Source organism: Ixodes scapularis, unplaced genomic scaffold (assembly GCF_016920785.2).
Source record: "Ixodes scapularis isolate PalLabHiFi unplaced genomic scaffold, ASM1692078v2 PGA_scaffold2__306_contigs__length_199485367, whole genome shotgun sequence".
NCBI classification, from domain to species: Eukaryota; Metazoa; Arthropoda; class Arachnida; order Ixodida; family Ixodidae; genus Ixodes; species Ixodes scapularis.
In genome coordinates this window covers 57,594,447-57,613,602 of record NW_024609857.1, presented here as the reverse complement: position 1 = coordinate 57,613,602, position 19,156 = coordinate 57,594,447, and the positions used below count along the sequence as shown (strand labels likewise).

At 45.4% G+C, this 19,156-nt stretch overlaps 1 protein-coding gene across 1 annotated transcript in view; it reads left to right on the top strand.

Moving 5' to 3' along the window:
* Nucleotides 1-4,712: 4,712 nt before the first annotated feature.
* Nucleotides 4,713-19,156, top strand: part of LOC8034826 (medium-chain acyl-CoA ligase ACSF2, mitochondrial) — a 38,562-nt gene continuing 24,118 nt past the window's right edge. Inside the window, exons 1-6 of the mRNA XM_029987450.4 lie at nucleotides 4,713-4,795; nucleotides 6,329-6,494; nucleotides 8,539-8,667; nucleotides 8,779-8,832; nucleotides 10,855-10,976; nucleotides 11,068-11,115. Coding sequence (XP_029843310.4) covers nucleotides 4,713-4,795; nucleotides 6,329-6,494; nucleotides 8,539-8,667; nucleotides 8,779-8,832; nucleotides 10,855-10,976; nucleotides 11,068-11,115 — 602 coding nt within the window. The remainder of the gene's footprint in view (nucleotides 4,796-6,328; nucleotides 6,495-8,538; nucleotides 8,668-8,778; nucleotides 8,833-10,854; nucleotides 10,977-11,067; nucleotides 11,116-19,156) is intronic.

Genomic DNA, 19,156 nt, shown 5'->3' with positions numbered 1-19,156 from the left:
ATGACCGTTATAATAATTGGAGGAACCTGAGATGCTTTCAGTTGCCACATGTTGTACGTTAGGGGATCATCGTCACTGTCCTGATCGTTGGGGTCGTCGAGGCTGTGAACTGTAACCGCCGATGGCGCCTTTTTCGACCGTCGTCCTGGCGAGTTCTGATAGTCTCGCGCAGCTTTCCCATCTTTCTTGACGCTGCTTGACTCGTCATAGGATCTTGCTGTGCAGACCGCTGAGAGGTGGCCAACCTTTTTGCAGTTGTGGCATGTCATATTAGCATAACGACATGCTGCTGAGCCGTGTGACTTTCCGCAGTGACGACACCGAGACTGTCTAGATGACTGCTCTGATAGGCGGTTGGTTTCGACAGCTGAAGTCGTCCCAGCCCGGCACGCGATTGCTTGGGAATCTTTCGTCGCGGCTTCCATGGCTACGACGACCTTGACCGCTTTCTCAAAAGTCAGTTCTGCATCTTCCAAAAGTCGGGTCTGCATGAGGTCGTTATTGATGCCGCAGACTAGTCGATCTCGAAGCATGTCGTTCAGCACCGTCTTGAAGTCGCAAGAGTCCGCCAACTTCCGCAGAGATGCAATAAAGTCGCTCACGGTTTCTCCTTGTTGACGAATCCTTGTGTGGAACTTCAGACGCTCTACAATTACGGAAGGCTTGGGAGCGTAATGCCCGTTCAGTTTCGTGATAATGTCGTCATAGGCAACATCTCTAGGCCTTTCTGGAGCCAGAAGATTTCTGAGAAGCGAATATGTGCGTTTGCCACAGTTTGACAAAAATACTGCGCGCTTCTTTTCCTCTGCTATGTCATTTGCAATAAAATATTGCTCGAGTACTTCCTCATACTCCTCCCATTCATCCTTGCTTTCTCCGAGAAAGGGTTCGAGCTTAGGCATCGTAATCGGAGAAAATCCAGAAAGACTTGCCTTGCCAAGAAATCTGGTGCCTCTCCGTCCTTCTTTGTGTCTTTGCCGGCGTAGTTTGTTACGTTTTGCTCGTCGCCAATGTGATATTTCTAAGAAATATCATAATTAAGAGACCGAACGCGAAGTGATGTATGGCTCGCTATCACCCTCGGCTCGGACTGCTCAAGCGCCGTCGTCGTCGTCTTTATTCACACCGTGCTCCGCACCTCGATACAAACAATGATCACATATTTACCAGACACAATGCTTACAAAACATATTAACCTTTTTATCAGACGACAAATCGTGACCCACGTCAGGCCCCACCCCCCACGCATTTGTCCATAACAACGGCCCTAGCAACGGTTTGTTTGAAGCTCAGCGCCATGTTGTGACGTCATCACTTACGGGTTCAATTGAACACCGAGAGCTGCGTCAGCGTTTGGCTGGACCTCGTGTCCAATCAATGCGCCCCAAGGATGCCCGGCGTCTGGCTCGGGCCCACTTGTTGAGGTGGCGCCATTCGAATGTGATGACGTCACGTGGAGGCAGAGAAGGCTGTTTGCTGGATTTAAAGGAGGTTTCTGAGATCGCCTAAATGTGGCGGTAACTCACTCTCCTGGCTCTAAGCATCCTAGAAATGCCTAAATAATGACCCGAGGTCAACTCCGGCGATGGGAGGAGCATGTTTTGAAACCAGGAGCACTGTCAGCCAGTAGCGAGCGAAGGATCCTCCGACTCCGACCGGTTGAACCGCGGAGTGATATATCGAATGCACGCGGCTTGTTGCCCATACATCGGCCGCTTGCCCATACAGTCCGGACTACGATTTAACGCAGGACTACGATTCAATGGTCATATGTCATCTTTTATTGCCGAAACAATCCGCCTCCCATCGCCAGAGATGACAACGGTGTGCTCAATCTTTGATTGCTTTCTTAATACTGGAATCAGCTGCGCATCGTTGTGATTTACGGATTTCTAGGATATCTTGAGCCCGCAGAGTGAGTCATCGCGATAATTATTCAATCTCAGAAACCTCCACGGGGAACTTTTAATGCTAGCTGGTGTTGGCAAAGTATACGCGCCGCAAACGTGAAAGGTAAAGAGGGCATTGTTCCGAATTCCTGTATTAGAGCCACGTGTAAACCTTTATAAGCGCCTATTACCCTGACGGAAAACGCCAAGCCACTGGCCCGTGAAAGCATGCGCGGCGCGGCGTCTCGCATTTCGTCAAAGAGAGCGCCACTGCGCATGCTTAGGACGCGTTCGCAGCCGAGCCGACGAAAATGGCGGCGCGCAGAGGGCAATTATTGGAGTGGTCTATATCGACGGACAAATCGATCGTCCGCCCTCGGTTCCGTTTCTGAAGCTGGTACGTGTAGTCCAGGACGCCATAAAAAATAAAAACATCACCTCCTTTCCAATAATATCGATGAGGTATTCTAATATTCATGAAATATAGCTTTCATGCGGACTGTCGTGTCCTTTTTAACGAACTTCTTTGAGAAAGAGAGAGAAGGAGAGAAAACGTCGTTACGCGTATTGCTATCTGAAAACAAATCAGGGGAATAATCAGCCGTTCCGATCTGGGCAACGGAGGAGTATTGACAACACTCTTGCTAATGAAATATTCAGCAACTGTTTACGTGGACAGCGAAAACTTCTTGCATTTTTTTAGGCGTGTTTTGTTTTGCGTTTCGATGACACATGTACGCAATATGGACGCAACCGCAAACCCTTATTCCTTCAGTTCAGTTCGCTGCTCGATCCTCTCAAAGGGGCACCCAACAGAATGCATTACATTTAACGATTGCGAGGCCACCGCAATTTGACCAGAATATATTATGGCTGACCTTGAAGGCACGCATGGGGTGTGCTCAAACTCTTTTCGGAAAGATCCAGTCATCTGCCTAATTCGATGCACAATGCCTTTGCTACCGGCGGACGTCTGCCGTGAAGAAAAGTCCACGTTATTCTCACAAAAAAAAAAAAAAAAGAAAAAAAAGAAAGCGTACTGTCGCACATTGAAAATGTAGCTCTGGTGGTTCAAAATGAATACGACGCTGAAGTTTCAGAGCTTAAAGGAACAATAAAATTATTGTAAAAAAAAAAAATAGTGGCCTCAACATATCATGTAGGTTCTCAGAGCTCAAAAAAGGAATCTGCGAATGTTTGAATACGTTACCACGCCCCCCCCCCCCCCCCACCTCTCCCCCGCACACACAGACACACATGCAAATAGCAACAACAACAACAACAACAACAACAATGAGACACCAAGTCGGCTTTGGTCGTCGACTGAGAAGTAAAACAAGCAACAAGTCAAAAACCTTCTTCCTTTATTGTGTGGTGGCCGATATTACCTGGGACGAACAACCAAAATATTTATCACTCACTGAATCAATCCTTGCTTTAATGTTATTATTCAGTCTTGGATCAGGGCCACCTATCAACTGACCGCCTTAGATTCGAGCTTTGGTTGTGACAAAAAAGTCACGCCTGGGACATGCGGGTAATTTGCTTGTTTCTTTTTTTGTTTTTGTTTTCAAGACCTTGGTGGGCAGTTTACGTTTCCTGACTGTTACACACACAAGGTTGTTATCCGGTGCTTTAATTTTTTTTCCGATATTTTTCTGATATCCTTGTGAACGAGATAGTGCGATTTTATTTTTGAGCCAAGAATTTGATGTAGCAAACCTAACACTTGCGTTACAAAAAAAAAAAAAGGAAAAGAAAACAAGAGGAAACAATAATAGTAACGGCTACACAAATTAAATGTCACCTCAAACATCAATTAAAGTACTCGTGTTATCACTACGCAAGAAAAACCATCAAACGCTTACGCAGTTACAGTACAAAGTAATATAATTTTAATGTAATTGTGGCCGGTGCGGACTTGGAGGAAAAATACTTCTTTCGTTTTGTTTTTTAATAACGCTTCAAAGAGATTGTGGTAAGGGGAGGAATGTAGCGCAATATGCCGTGCCTTTCGCACTGTAATCCGGGGAATACACAACTCTAGAACTTTAAATTTTACACGATGCGAACTCTTGAAGGGTTTGGTTTTTCAATATCGTTCATTAGGACGACACATGGCGAATTTTGAGAACGATAGATTGTGTTAAGGATGATTTTTAGACAACAAGCTTTGTGCGCTGGTAAAGCAGACATTTTTTCAAAGCGAGCTGTCTATGAGAATATTTCACGTGTGATCTAATGCACCGGGTACGGATTATCTGAGGAAAAATAGTTTTATTCCGGCGAAACTCGCTCTTGCGGATTATTCACCGGGCACTTAATTGTACACACTTCAAAACAGCGCAAAACATTCCTGTTTTTTGTGTTTATGTGCTTTATATTGTGACCCTGCCGTTTGTTTTTCTCTTCTTTCCTGTCAATCTGTCCGACAGATTGTGGTAACAACAAATAGCCGTAATTCCCGCGCACTTGCGCCGCTGATGCTCCAGACCTGGAATAATTAGTCGCATTAAAACTTGGGTTTGGGCGAGTTGGTCCATACTCAATAAAAAGCGCGAACAAAACGTTTTTGTGTTTTTAATGACATCGTTTTGTTCAAGATTTTAACCTTTTTTAAAAATGATTTATTACTTGTTCATGAAAAATTGTTTATTTGTTTATGAGACGAGGAATTTAGCAAGAGCAGTACGACTGTTAGCCTGGGGTCTTTAACATGCGTCAGGCAGTACGAGACCGGAGCACTGTAGGCGCTTGCCGGGTTCCCATTTCGGTATTGTGCGTGTAGGTGAAGTCGGTCTGTTTCCTCGTCAGAAAAGCTCTATGCCGGGGGTTAGCCAACCCGTGTTCTACTGCGCTCTGCGCAAGCTAAAATGTACACCGCAGGTGATTAGGAGCTCCAACCGGTAAGCACGATTGTAACCTTGTAATTCGTGAGCAACAGTGGCGACGACGAACGAATAGTTTTAACGCGAAACGCTGTTAGGCTATTTTTTTTCCAGATTAAGTAAAGCCACAAAAAGCTTAACCGCGAGTTAATGGTAGGGAGGTTAGCACCACTAACTCTAACTTTAACTCTTAACTAACTGTAACTCTCATTTAATCGCACTAACTCTTACCCTAAGTCTAACTAGCAGTAGCTCCACTAAACTCTTGACTTAGCGCTAGTGGTTTAGCGCACTAGCGCCTAACCAAGAACGTTTCACGTAGGAACACAATTGCTGCAAAGAATTTGGGATACACTTTTCTTAAGACAAGCAGTAAGAAATAAATTAATAGGAATTAACGCTTAACTGGATCACCCAAAATCTTAGTTCTGACTGGTCGACACGCTTTCGCTGTTACAGTCACTATAGTCTAGGGCGAAGTCACCTACGTCATGCACAGCAACACGTGAAATTACTTCCCTATAAACCGCTTACGAGACCCAAACTTGAATACGCCTCCGCAATCTGGAATCCACACCAAGTATATCTTATCAACGCACTCGAAGCACTTCCAAATTGTGCCATTAGATTCATTCATGCTTCAAACTCGTACGATGTCAGTCTATCGTCTCCAAAAGCTGAATCATGTTTGCTATCTCTTTCTTGTCGTCGCCGCCCCCCCCCCCCCTTCTAGCCTCTCTCTATTTCACAAGTTCTTCTACTCTACGCTTAGTATCGTACCTTACATCGTACCCCCAGCACGCAAGTCCCACCGCACCGGTCATCTGCTCCAGGTCGCCTGCCCACAGTCGCGCACCGTCCCCTTCTCTCCCTCACTTTTTTCCTAGCAGTCAAAGACCGGAACGACCTTTCCTTCAACATTACTGCCATCACCTGCCTATTGAGTTCCATAGAAAATATCACCATTCATTTATCGCAGTGAATTCATGTTGCACTATATCAAATGTTTATTTTGTACACCTCATTCCTTATTTAATACGCCCTACACGGTGGTCTTTAAGGTAATAAAGTGATGTAATGTAATGTATGTCTAAGTTATATATACAAAAAAAAGTTTTGCTAGAGGCGAGAATTATTCAAGATCCTCGATGACGGTGACCATATCGGACGGTCTTTATTGCTCGAAAAGAGACATCGGTGTGGCGAGATCAGGCTCTCCAGCTGGCCTTTTCAATGGGTGGAGTCTGAACAAAAACAGTTTGAAATAAAGACTTGTTGCAGATAGCTCATATTTTTCAGTGCGTTATACAAGAGTAGTTTAAAGTTGGCCGAAACTTTTTTTTCCTACCGAGACAATGAAAAAAAAAAAAGTCGACAAGCACGAAACTATTTTAGTGTTTAAAAGTACTCCTCGTACACCTCCAGGAACCTCAGCCATCGTCTTGGCATCTCTTCGATTCATTTGGCGTAGAAAGAACTGCACTGTCTGACTGCACTCACATGACCGAGCACGATTGTCTGATTGACGCATATTTTGTTTCCCCAATTAAGGACCCTAGCAAGCCTCAGCTATTTCCACAATCCCGGACGAGAGCCTCTTCTGCCATGGACCCTGGGGCAGGTGGTGGACAGGACGGCCGACATCAAAGGAGACAACGCCGCTGTCGTGTCCCGCCACCAGAACATCACAAAGACATATACGCAACTCAGAGATGACGTTAGTACACGTCTTCATTAGCGGCTTTGCAATCATTGCGTAAATTCACGGAGACAAAAAAACTCGAGCCATTGCAGTTTTGTTAATAAAACAGCAATTACGCAAAAGAAAACAAAAAAAACTTAAGTGTTCGATATTTTAATGATAAAACGTGCGATCGCCAGTATCATATTCTTTCTCTCCATAGCGCCAAGAAGAGGGAAGGGGAAAACCGGTTGGACGGAGCTCAGCGGCCTTCTTTCGATCAGGATTCAAGATACGACATTGGCCAAGGGGGAGGAGCATTAAGAGTGATCCAAACCAAACAAGATTGCGGTAGTACACCCTAATCGCGGCTTGCGGGCTCTGAAAACCGTAAACTTAGTGCGACTCGTGTGACGCCACTGGTGACACTTTGTGGCTTCCGATACCCGCATTTGGTGTTAAATATATTTCAACTTTCGAAGGATCTGCAACGGGCTTTCAAACGCGGGAGTGTTTGGACGGCACAGCCGACGGGCCGGATTGCGGACGACAAAGTTGAGCGGGAAAGGAAAAAACGCACATCACGAGCGGGAGAGGGAGAAAAGGCGCCCTTTGTTTGATTTTTTAGTTGATTGGAGGGCGAGAATACAACAGAAACAACTACACTTCGCGCTTTCCACTTTTGCTCGCCTCCTCTTTTCTTTTATGCCCTGCACTTTTTGCCTTGCCCCAACTTGGCTCCCCTCGGAGCTTAGGAGAGGGAAGCGCTAAGAGAATTATCTTCTCTGCAGAAAACCGAGGTTGTACGTCGGCCTTTAATATTCCCTTTCTCCTTTTGCAGGACTTCCGAAAAATAACAAGCGCACAAAGAAGAAAACTTGTTTTGAAATATGAGGCCCCTTTTTTGCGGCTCTTTGTTTGAAAGCCGACGACCAGACACGCGATTCTGCAAGGCAGAATATCCTCCTCACCCTAGAGAAGAAGGAAACAGGCAACGGCGGACAGGGTAGAAGGGGGAGAGGAGGAAGCGGGGGAAAAGTGGAAAGCGCGAACTGGTCGTCGGTCTTTAATATACTTTTTTAATGGTTCTATCGATATGTCTGTCCGGCCACCCCTGATCCAGACAATTCCGCACACATTCACGGGCCTTCCCGGCCTGCTAAACTCATAAAATTACACACACAAACACTTTCAGCCTTTCCACTCTAGTGGAGAAGGAAGACCAGAGAAGCTGTAATATGGTGGGATGACCTCAAGGACGACGCTTAGAGGACGACGCCTAGAGGACGACGACGTCTAAAACGACCTCAAGGACGACTTCTAGGATGACCTCAAGAACGACGCCTGCGACGACCTCATGGACGACGTCGTCTAGGACGACCTCAAGAACGGCGCGTAGAACGACCTCAGGGACGACGTCTAGGACGACCTCAAGGACTGCTTCTAGGACGACCTCGAGGACAACTTCTGGGACAGCGCTTAGAGAAATTCAGCCTTTCCACTCTGATGAAAACCAGAGTGGAAGGCTCGAAAAGTTGCCGCCATCTATAAGCGACGGTGGCAACCAGACTTGCTGCCCAGAGTTTTGTGTCGACATTTTTTTTTTTGTCCACGGACACAAAACTGGGGAAACTAGCCCTTAACAGCTCCGTTGTAAAAAACGGATTCCGTTCTTCGTATTATTTTGGCCGACGTCTTGCGGGCTGGTTTGGACCGTCCTTTAAGACTGCGGTTTCCGAGACCCGCAACCCGCAGTCCTGTTTAGTTTAGACCGGCATTTAGTCGCAGGGCTTACACCAATACTCTTTTTTTTCACGCGGTTCCCACGTCATTTTAAAGAATGTTGAGCGGTGACCTCTTCGACCGCAAGCGGAGATGTTCAGAGCAACGCTCTCAACTGACGTTATTGTACGCCGTTCAACTGGCTACTAGAGGCATAGAGTCTTTTACAATAGGACGACGTGTTAGTTTAAAATATGGCTAATTACAGTTTTAAAAAGAACACAACCTTAGGCAGGATAAAGGTGATCGTCGTGGTGTCTCAGTCCCTAAATATTTGCGTGGTTCATGTTTGACGTAGGTTAATCAGTTCGCTGCTGGTCTGGTCTCCCTCAAGCTTGCGGTTGGCTCCAAGATAGGGATGCTCGCGCCGAACCTTTACGAGTGGGTGGTGGTGCAGTTCGCTGCGGCCAAGGCCGGACTGGTTCTGGTGAGTGGTGCTTGGTTTAGACATTGATTGCCATCGGTATTTTGACATTGATTGCCATTGGTAACTATTCTGCAAAACACATAAACTCTTTTTTTTTTTTTTTACATTTAGGTAAACGTTAACACGGCATACCAGGTTCCCGAACTCGAGTTTTGCCTTAACCACGTAAGTTCTTAGAAGTTGCCCCCCCCCCCCCCTTTTTTGTTTAAAGTTTGTCTCCAGGATTTTTTGTTTCAGTTACAAGTTGCGCTGAAACACCAAGTGAATTTATCGGAACTAGAAGACTCGTTGAATCGAGCGAATATGCCACGTCAGCTTTTTGCCATTTCACTAGGTGTCGTTGAATTCACAGATTTCGGAAGCAAATGCGAATGCTAGATCAGAAATATTGTTAGCGTTCTAGAACGTTTCTACTTAATCAAAATTCCACGTGCATTGTTGAAGAAAAGCGTCCTCGCTATTATTGGATTGTATGGGAGTTCTATAACATCACTTTTTTCACGAAGCGCTTTGAAGCCTAAAACATCTTAGTTAAGAAGTCAATAGATGCTTCGCCTTCAGCTCGAGGTTTCTGCCTTTAATAAACGTCGTCGAACGCGCAGCAAAAGCCCAGTGGAAGGCTACGAGCGCGCGCTGGAGGCGGAGTTACTACACCTTTTCATAAAAGCGTATGAGGTCACATTCATTTCCGTGTTTAGGTGTTGTGCACGCGCACTTTATGGCTGGCCACAATAAACCCTTTAAAAAAATTCAGTGCTATCTAGCGGCACAAGTATCAGTCTTAAAGGGGTACGCAAACGAAATGACGTGACCGCGAGCTCTCTACTTCTCGCTTTGAAGTCGGCAAGTGAGAAGCGCATAGCGTATCGCGCTGATGACGTCAATAGTTCCTGCACTGCCAAGGGCACTGTAGTTGCAAGCGTTACCGCATGGTGGCGTCAACGTGTAACAATCGCTAAAGCCCCTTCATATGTTAAAAGTAGCGCAAGGTGCGTAGATGCAAGAGATGCGTGCGACGTGCAGCCCTCGGGAGGATCATGGCGGCACTGCGAAGCACGGAGCGAGATTTTAGACGCCATGTTCTTCCCGGAAGTCGCGCGTGGCGCGTGTCTCGAGCATTTCCGAAACAATGAATGGCGCCATTTTCCCCATCTTGATGGGAAAAGTAGCGCCATTGATCTTGATGGTGTGGAATGCAGGTTGCGGAAGCTCTGTGGAAGCTTTAACATATACAACGTAGTAAACGCGTTAGCGTTCTCCGCCAAGCCACATTTAGGAGTATATAACTCCACCAGCGAGCCATACTGCCTAGAACAAGCGCTGTTTCTAAGGAGCTCATGACGTAGCAGCATTCCGGGGCAGACCACCACCAGATGTAATTTTGAAATGTGTTAATTTGTTTTAGGATTAGTTTTCTTGACTTTTCTGCCGGCGGCCTAGAAACACAAGTCTACTCTCTTAAAAATGCCTGCGCGTTTACATAACCGCAAAACACTCGAAGAGCCAATCTCTGCGATCCACGAAATCAGCTCAGCGAATGATGAGGCGGAACATCTGCTTAGACATCAAAATAATGTCTGCGCTGTGTCATTACGCAATGCAAGCATGATGCTTTGTATTGCGTTTTTAGGTTAAGGTGTTCTTCGCTGCACCGATTTTTTCTCTATTCATTTCAGTTTTAATGGTGTCAAGAAACTATCACTTTGTACGAGGCGTTTACTTGAGTAAACCTCTTGATAATCATGGCGAAGCCGAAGATTGCAAGGATTTCCATGGCACTCTCAAGTGCGTAGCGCACGAAAGCTAATGTTTCGTCACGCCGACATCAAACACTTCAGTGGATTAACGTCTGGAAAGTCCAGGCTCCGCGTCGGTGCCCGTCTTCAAATTCTTCCTTCGTCAGCCATCAAAAGACTGCCATTAGCGTATGCAGATAAAAATACGCTTAGGTGATGATAGTTACAGAGGTAGCCAGACTGAATTTCGGAAAGGGCTTAGCGCTGGCTGGACTGTAATTTTTGTGAACAGTGGAAACGTCTTTAGAGCTGTTTGCTGTACCCCATCGATTTCCTTGTCTCTTCAAAACTACGCCGTGGCATTTTTGGGATCGATTTAGTTAGATCACATAACTTTCCGCATAACGGTGTGAAATAAGAGTTGATATATCAATATTTATGTCGTTTACAGGCAGAGTGTGCAGCTCTCATCGTGGCGGGCAAGTGTTCCCGACAAGACTACTACAAGATGTTGCTTCAAATGGCGCCCGAGGTAGAGCGAGGAGCTTTTCCGGGAGAGCTGAAGAGCACCAGGTGACGAGAGGCATCTGATATCCTCGCATAGGACAGACCCTGTGTGCCTTATTAATGGCATCCCTTGTCTTTTTACAAATATAATTTTCAGACTGCCGTCTTTGAAGCATGTGATCTTGATCAACGATGCCCCCATGCGGTGAGAGCACGAATCGTTTTGGTATCATGCACCTTTGTTATGACCAGAGACGGCAGTATTTGCCTGCTCAACACGCCCACCCCCCCTCCCCCCGCCCCGTAAAAAAAAAAGAGCGCCGGAATAAATTCAGTTTATGTTACTGAAAACTATAGGTTGTCTACAAGAGATCATAGCGCCGTAAGACAAGCAGGAAGAATCGACGCTGGCACGTAGAAAGCGCGAGCTTTTATCGAATGTGCACCTGGGTGGTGCGTTTTACCTAGTGAAGTTTTAAGGTTTAAAGTTTGAGCTCTCTATCTGCAGGCGCCGATTTTTCTGGGTCATATTACAGCACAAAAATTCACTGCAGACACACCATATGGTATGCGTCAGAATAGGAAAGAGAAAAATAGCGAGGAGTATTTTTTACCTTGACGTAGTTCTGGCGGCCCAATATTTACGGCCTTATGACCCCGAGAGAGCAATCGGTTGTACTCGAAAACTTGTCGGAATTGTTTTACTGCTATTTAAGAAGATTTAAACGCAACTTATATACCGTCTGGGGGTAATCCAATCTTAAATACTTTTGTTAGTAGCTTGGTATGTTACGAATACTTTCAGAAGTCCGTAGTTAGCATTCTAACCTAAATACTTGTTGGAAGTAGCTCAAACTAACTTTTTAAGCTACTCTTATCTATCACCTATTATCTGTTTGCACAACTTACGCGAAACATTAGAAAAGGACGCGACGCATTAGAAAAACTATCGAAAAAAAAAAGAATGAAAAGAAAGATCTGTGTTGAAAGGGAATGACATTCTCGGTCCATGGGAGAACAACCAGGAGAGTCAGAATACAACATAATCCCACTTGTTCTTTTTTTTAGGTGACAGATGTAAATAACTCGTCTGAGTATGTACGTGCGGGTGAATTTGATTCTATATTTTGGTGCAGTCCGAGCTTGTAGCCCTGTTCTTTTTTTTGTGCTTTCAATTTATTTATATTTTCGCGAAGTAGCCGACCAGCAATCACAGTGTCAACTATACGTGTCCTTTTCGTTTTTTCTACTTCAGTAATACAAAAATGAGCTACTCGTAAGTCACTTCTGCTCTTTCTTTTTTGTGGAGGCGGGAAAGTGGAATGGGGGGGGGGGGGGGGTTGAAAAGTAACCAACCTAAATTGTGTTTACTAGGCGCTCCGGGACTGGGACGGTATACATTTCGCCGGTGATATTGCGGATGGTCAAGTGCTTGTGTGGAAGGGGGTAAGCTGCCGGACAGAGATGTAAGAACAACAACAAAAATACAACTAGTATGCGAACGAATAAAACTTTCTTGTAATGTTCTGTTTATTCTTTTGTGCTGAATTAAACTTGCTGAATTGTAGAAAACCATTTAACTTGCGAGTGTTTTGGAAGTAAAGAGTTACTTATTTTTTTTTGTGTTGACATACCTATCAAAGTTCAACGTATGGTACATTCCTCACAAAATATTTTTCCTGACAGTAAGTTACTGAACCTACGCACTTTTTGGGGCATTTGATACGAGTATGTATTTATAATCACCTCGCATAACAATGACGTTGAGTACATGGCATGATTTGTTGCATTCCCTTTTGTTTCTAATTTCTGGCACAATTTGTTTTCTGGAAAACGACTACTATGCTCGGCGACAACGTTTCTTGGCAATGCAGTGGAGGGTACAGGCACGCGCTCCCTCTCCCATTTTGAGCGCTGAATTAAGCTGTGCGCGGGCTCTCCTCCTCTGCCCGGAAATGACAAGAAAAGTTGTCCCCGAGTATAGTCACATTCCCGCTTACGCCGAGAAACATTATTACAGACTTGCGTAACTATTTAACACTTTCACTTTTCTTCCTTGCACCTAAATTAGGATACGGCCAACTGTTTTTTTATTTTTATTTTTCCGAATAGGCATTTTTTAAAAAGATAACACACTTACATTTCTCACATAATTAAATTATGTTCTAAAATGTTTACTCACATTCCAAATTAAATGCTACGCCTAAAGTTTAACCGCTCAAGCCTCGCAATAAATACAAATATTTTATTGTATTCATTACGATGACGTGTTTTATACTCTTTTCCCCAGTATTTACGAGAGGCCCGCCAAACGGCCTATTTAACTCATCAAGACCCTTAGCGGCACACACTTGTAATTTGTAGTTTCACGAAGGAACTACTAATTTTCTGTTCTCTACAATGTAGCACCATTTTGAATATTAAAAGCAATTCGGTTTTCACCCAATATTCGTCGGAGGCTAGCTGCCTTTATCTCCACTCACTGCTCGAACGCATTCCTGTCAGTCAGAGATCGGCGTTCTGACGTCCCCAGCGGAGCTTCCACAGTGATGCGACCGCACATTGTTGCGAAAGCACGTGTCTCCGACTTCCGTCTTATTCGCACCCACTCGCTCAACTACCTTCGATAGGAGTTGGTTCTTGTAGAAGCTACGCTAGCCTCGACAACGTTGCAGAGAATAGTCGACTCCGAATATACTTCTGCACAGTGAACTCCGAAAAGTATTGCTTCCTATTATTTTTTTTTCTTTGTAGGTTTTATTCTGGGTTAAAAATTAAAACTAGTGAGCAGTTCTGGGAAAAGTCGACGAAACCACATCAGCTAGCGAGCAGCTTAATTAAGAGTGCGTGGAAGCACCATGCCAGCTTCGAGAGGAAGCGCCGGTCGGTTGCGACATTAGGAACTCGGTTAATTAAAAAAAAAATAGATAAATAAACGGTATATGGACACTCTTTTCGTGGGCAGACAGGGGAAATACATGCACTTCGTCCCGTTATTATGGACAACTCACATAATGGATGCTTTTTTGGGGAAACGGAGGTGTCACGCATATTAACATTCGGATATCCGATCTTGCCATTCTTGACATGGTTGTGCCGCTATTATTGACAATCAGTCGTCTCGGGCGGCGCTTTATACGTCGACTTATACACTCTGCTAGCTGAGCGCACACGCTTGAAAAACTAGCGTCATCTGGAAATCTCGGCTGCAACAATTGATATGTCCCGAATCCCCAAATTAGGGTTAACTTCGGCAGTTATGACCCATGTCTGGCACTTAAAGCCAAGCTTTGGCATGTCCAAAATAACCAAATTAGTCGTTGCTTTGGCATTTATGGCTAAGGTATGATACTTATTTTGGCACTCCTGTAGCGGACCAGACAAAAGCGAAACTTTGGAGTGCTTTAGTATAGCCCAACTAGGGCTATAGTTAGGCAACGTAGTTTGGCACTGACAAGCGTCATGAATTCAAAACCAAACTGCACTCTAAAAAAAGCTCGTGCGTCTTTTTTCCCCACACAACACTCGGGGAGCCAATCACCGCAACTTACGGACACAGCTCAGCGAATGACGATGCCGAAACATATGTTTAGACCAAAAAACGCACTCTGAGTTGTGACATTAGGCAATGCAAGCGTGACGTTTGGCACTGCTTAATGTCACAACTCAGACTGCGTTTTTTTGGTCTAAACATATGTTTCAGCATCATCATTCGCTGAGCTGCCTCCGTAAGTTGTGGTGACTGGCACTCCGAGTGTTGTGCGTGAAAGTAGACGCGCAGACTTTTTTTAGAGTGTGTGGGCGCAAGTTTGGCCCTTACGTTTGCTACACTTTCGCCCTAGTTGCGCTTTTCTCTGGTGTGCTACCTGGGTAGTCGTTCGAACAATTTAGTTTAAGCTAATTGCGACGATTTCCATTAAAGAAGTTGATCCCGTATCTTTTGGAGACAAAAATAACGAAGATAAAAAATGACATAGTCTGCCCGAACACACTAAGGAATGCCTGCGCCTCTACTTACCCGCAAAACACTCAAACAGCCAATCTCTGCGACCTAGAAAATCAGTTCAGCAAATGATGAGGCGGAACATCCGTTTAGACCTAAAAATGAAGTCTGCGCTGTGCCATAACGCAATGCAAAGCGTCAGGCTTGCATTGCGTAATGCCACAGCGCAGACTTTATTTTGAGGTCTAAACATATGTACCGCCTCATCATTCGCTAATGATTTCATAGATCGCAGAGATTGGCTCTTGTGAAGCGGATGACTGTTATTAACTGCAACCTGCCCCTTGTCAAGAATTGCAGGTTCGCGGAGAACTGGACGTTGATAGTCACTAATCAAGCCACTGGCCGGGGCTCGTTGGAACTTGGGAGTTGTTTCTCTCTGACCGCCGGCATGGCGCGCTCGCGTATAGTCTTAGGTCGCCCGTTCTTGTGGCTTCGTTGGCTCTTTCCTCGATTGTACGTTATTGTATACACTGCGGGACACACTCCGAGCGAACACGACATTGGCACCTCTGGAGCATTTTACTGGAACCTGGCATTGACCTGAATATTTTAGTGCTTAGCTGATAGTCACCGAGAGGGTTACCACTCATTCACACTGGGAGCGGGTCCGCGTTCGCAAAACGGTTGCAAACGCGGTTGCATAAAGATACAGTACAATTGCACGCGCACTCGATGACATCAAATGCGCGTGCAATTGTACTGGATCTTTATACAACCGCGTTCGCAACCGCTTTGCGAACGCGGATCCGCTGCCAGTGTGAATGAGCGGTAAGAGCGACAGGAAAGGCCTTGCTGTCTCGCGTTCAGCGCGAGGGCTGCGGTCCCACGGCAGCCATCTTGAACAAGGCGTTAGTTCAACCAATAGATGGCGACACGCATCCGTGGGGTGGCCGAAACATTGGTTCACAGTGGGATGGCTCGAGCACCATCACGTTCCCCTCGTGGCCTTGCTCGCGCCGCTGCCAGCTGTACTCAGCTAGCTCAAGTAGCGTGGCCCAACAAACGGATGTATGCGAGAATGTCAGGCTGGGTATAAATTGTTGTCTGATATAGGGAGATGCGGTCGGCGGTTGTAACGTGCTTTCGCAATAAATCTTACCAAGAAGGAATCAAATGTTGATTGACGTGTCAATATTCTATCAATGAAAATTTCCTCTGCAGGAATGCACGCTCAGTAGACTCAACCAGTGGAAGCGGACGTCGAGTAAACTGCTTCGCGATTTACGGTACTTACCTCACCATTTTAATGACGACTAAAATAACGTCACGAAATATTGTGTTTCACGGGGTCCGGAAGATGTTGTAAAGGTTGTTACATTATAGTTCCCGGAAAACAAGCGCCGTTGCAATATTTTCGGAAGTACAGACGCACATTATGTTGTAAGTACAGCTTAGGGAAACCATCAGAAGAAATAGGAAGACGTTTATTTGCAATGAAGACGCTATGAATGAACGGCGTTTAGCGACGGCAAGTTATGAGCGTTCGGGAATTTATAAGTTGACGTGATTGCTAACCATGGACATGCGGACAATGAAGACCAGTTTTGTCGGGAGATGATGTTGTGGTGATGACCGGATATCGGACGACTCTTGGCAGACGAACAAGCAAGTTTCTTCTCAGCGATTGGTAAGTGTCCAGTTTCAAGCACAACACGTGGCTACCGACGTTGTCGACGTTTCGAACACTTACCGCTTTCGACAAAAGTCCTGGCACCTGGGCTAACTTTGTGGAAAGACTCGAACAGTAACTGAAAACGATCCACTATTCAGTCGGTGGGTGGCGAAACGTATCCAGATCTGCGGAGTCATGTACGATGCGTACTCTAAGTGGCTGGAAGTTTACACGATGTCTGCCACGACGTCCAAACACGTCATTGACGTTCTACGGTCTCTTTTACCTACTTTTGCCCTACCGAAAATACTTTTCTCTGATAACGCGTCAAATCTTGCTTCAAATAAAATAAACAAGTTTTTGAAGAAAAAAAAAAAAACGGCATCAGGCACCACATTAGTGCACCATACCATCCTGCAACTAACGGGCAAGCAGAACAGATGGTGTGCGAAACGAGAAAAAAAAATCCCTTTTGAAGCTTACGGAAGAAGCAGTTCAGTGAAGAATCGCCAGGTTCTTGTTCCGGCAGCACGCGTCGGTCTCATCTTACACGGAAAAAAACCCGCCGAAGCAATATTCGGCGGAAGAATAGCCACACCCCTCGATCTCATGATACTATCGCTTACGAACAAAGATCGAGAGATACCCACATCGGGAGTAATGGCAGTTTATTCGGTCGGACAACTCGCCTACGTGAGGAATTTCAGCGGAAGTCTGGCCTTCCATGTAAAACTTGAGTAGAAAAGGCTCTATGTTGGTTGACCAGGAGGTGTCATCTCTCTTAATAGGTTGGATATCAATGCCCTTAAGTGTAAATATAACTAAATCACAAACCTTTCTTTGTGTATTGTGTAACTGCCCTTGTATTTGATAGTAGAAGCTACGGTGGTGATCTGGACCTTTCACACCAGACTCCTTTTTCTTATTTTTCGCCTCATACTCCTTTACGGTTTAAGTATGCTTCAAGAATCTTTTGGAACGGGGACACTTTACGTCAACGAGGCCATTTGTTCCAAGTAGTCAATCAGGGAATGCTGCTAGAAATCCGTCCCTCATATTAACGAATAAGCCGCACTTCTGCACAGCGCAGTTTTCCTGTTCCACGTACAGTTGTAAAGCAACATGCTCATTGATTCTACCATATACTGTTGTGGGTGAAGAAAGTCTTTGGGTACACGATACTTGAAACAAGTCTGGCACTGTACGTTGTGGTTCAACACCCATTAATGTCGTCGTCCTTATAGTGCCTCACCATTTAATCATTACCTCGTCACCTCATATTGCTCTTCATCAACAGTAAGTACAATAGGCTACCGCCACATTACAATCCAAGAATTGAAAAATTAAGTCGTTCAGTCCTTCAACCAGTTTATAATTTATATAATGTTATTACGTTACATTACCTCGAGACGATCGACGTCCATTGTCGATCTTCAAATACTTATACCTGTATATAAATTAGACGCACAAGGGGGGGGGGGGGGGGGTTGGTTGCCGAGTGCATGGTCTAGCGCACACCAGCTCGGAGCACTGGGAGCGAAAGCTCGCGCTGCAGAACCCACCCCGCCCCTGCCCGTTTCGATCTGGAAGAGCATCGTACCGGCGTGCGGTCGTGCATCACTACTGCGTGGCGCACGCTGAAGACCCCAGGTTTTCGGTTGTACCGCACTGGCTAAATTGCTCATCTACAGCTGAGACACCAGACGCCCACTCAGGCAGACTAACTTCCGGCTGAATAAACATACACACAACAATTTGCAATTAGACGCATAATAACAAAGAACACAGTGTGCCGCCTCTTTTCTTTGGATGCCTTCTTTTGTAAACCAGCGCAAGCTCGTGCGTTCTCTCTTTTGAGACGGTTAGAACGGTCGCGTATAGAACCCGCGTTTCTCCTACCCGCCCGCTTCCTCCTCTCATTATGTGTATTTGGTTATAACTAAATAAGCTATAATAATGGTGTATTATTCATATTTACTTTCAGTTTCAGTCAGGGAAAAGGAGTTTCGCGGCCCCTAGAGCCAATAAATAAGCTGCGCTTAGAGTATCGGCACTCTCTTTCCCGACAGTGTTGTGAACGCCGCCATTTTGGTGCTTGTGCAGAGCAGGCGCAACTGCCGATCGTCATGATTCAAAAGTGCGACATCGTCAGCATTAGATTCGGTGTTAGGAAGCTCATGTAATGTTGCTTTGCTTTGTCGCAAACTGTTTAAAGTGGGGGACGGAAAAGCCTTTCTTATGATTTCAGATAAAGCTTCAAATAACTGGCAACCATAATTTTAAGCCATACTAAGGCCAAGCGTGGCTACTCTGAAGCGTAGCTTATTTAATAACACTATTCATGCTCTTGTTCAAGAGGCTTGTAATACCTAGGGTGCCTCAATGTCCTTCTGTTTAGGGTGATGCCACCCTCTGTAGTACCCGATGCCGGCAGCACGCCCTCACGGGGAAAATACAAAGAAATCGACGAAAACAAAATGTCGCCATAGCACAATCAGCGCCACGAGCGCGTGCAGGGACACGCTCTTTCACGCGCTTCTGAACAAAAAATCAAAATAAAAGAGGGGGACAAAATGGCCAGATGTCGTGCTCCACCCTAAGCAAAGGGCACATGAAGTGCTCCACCTA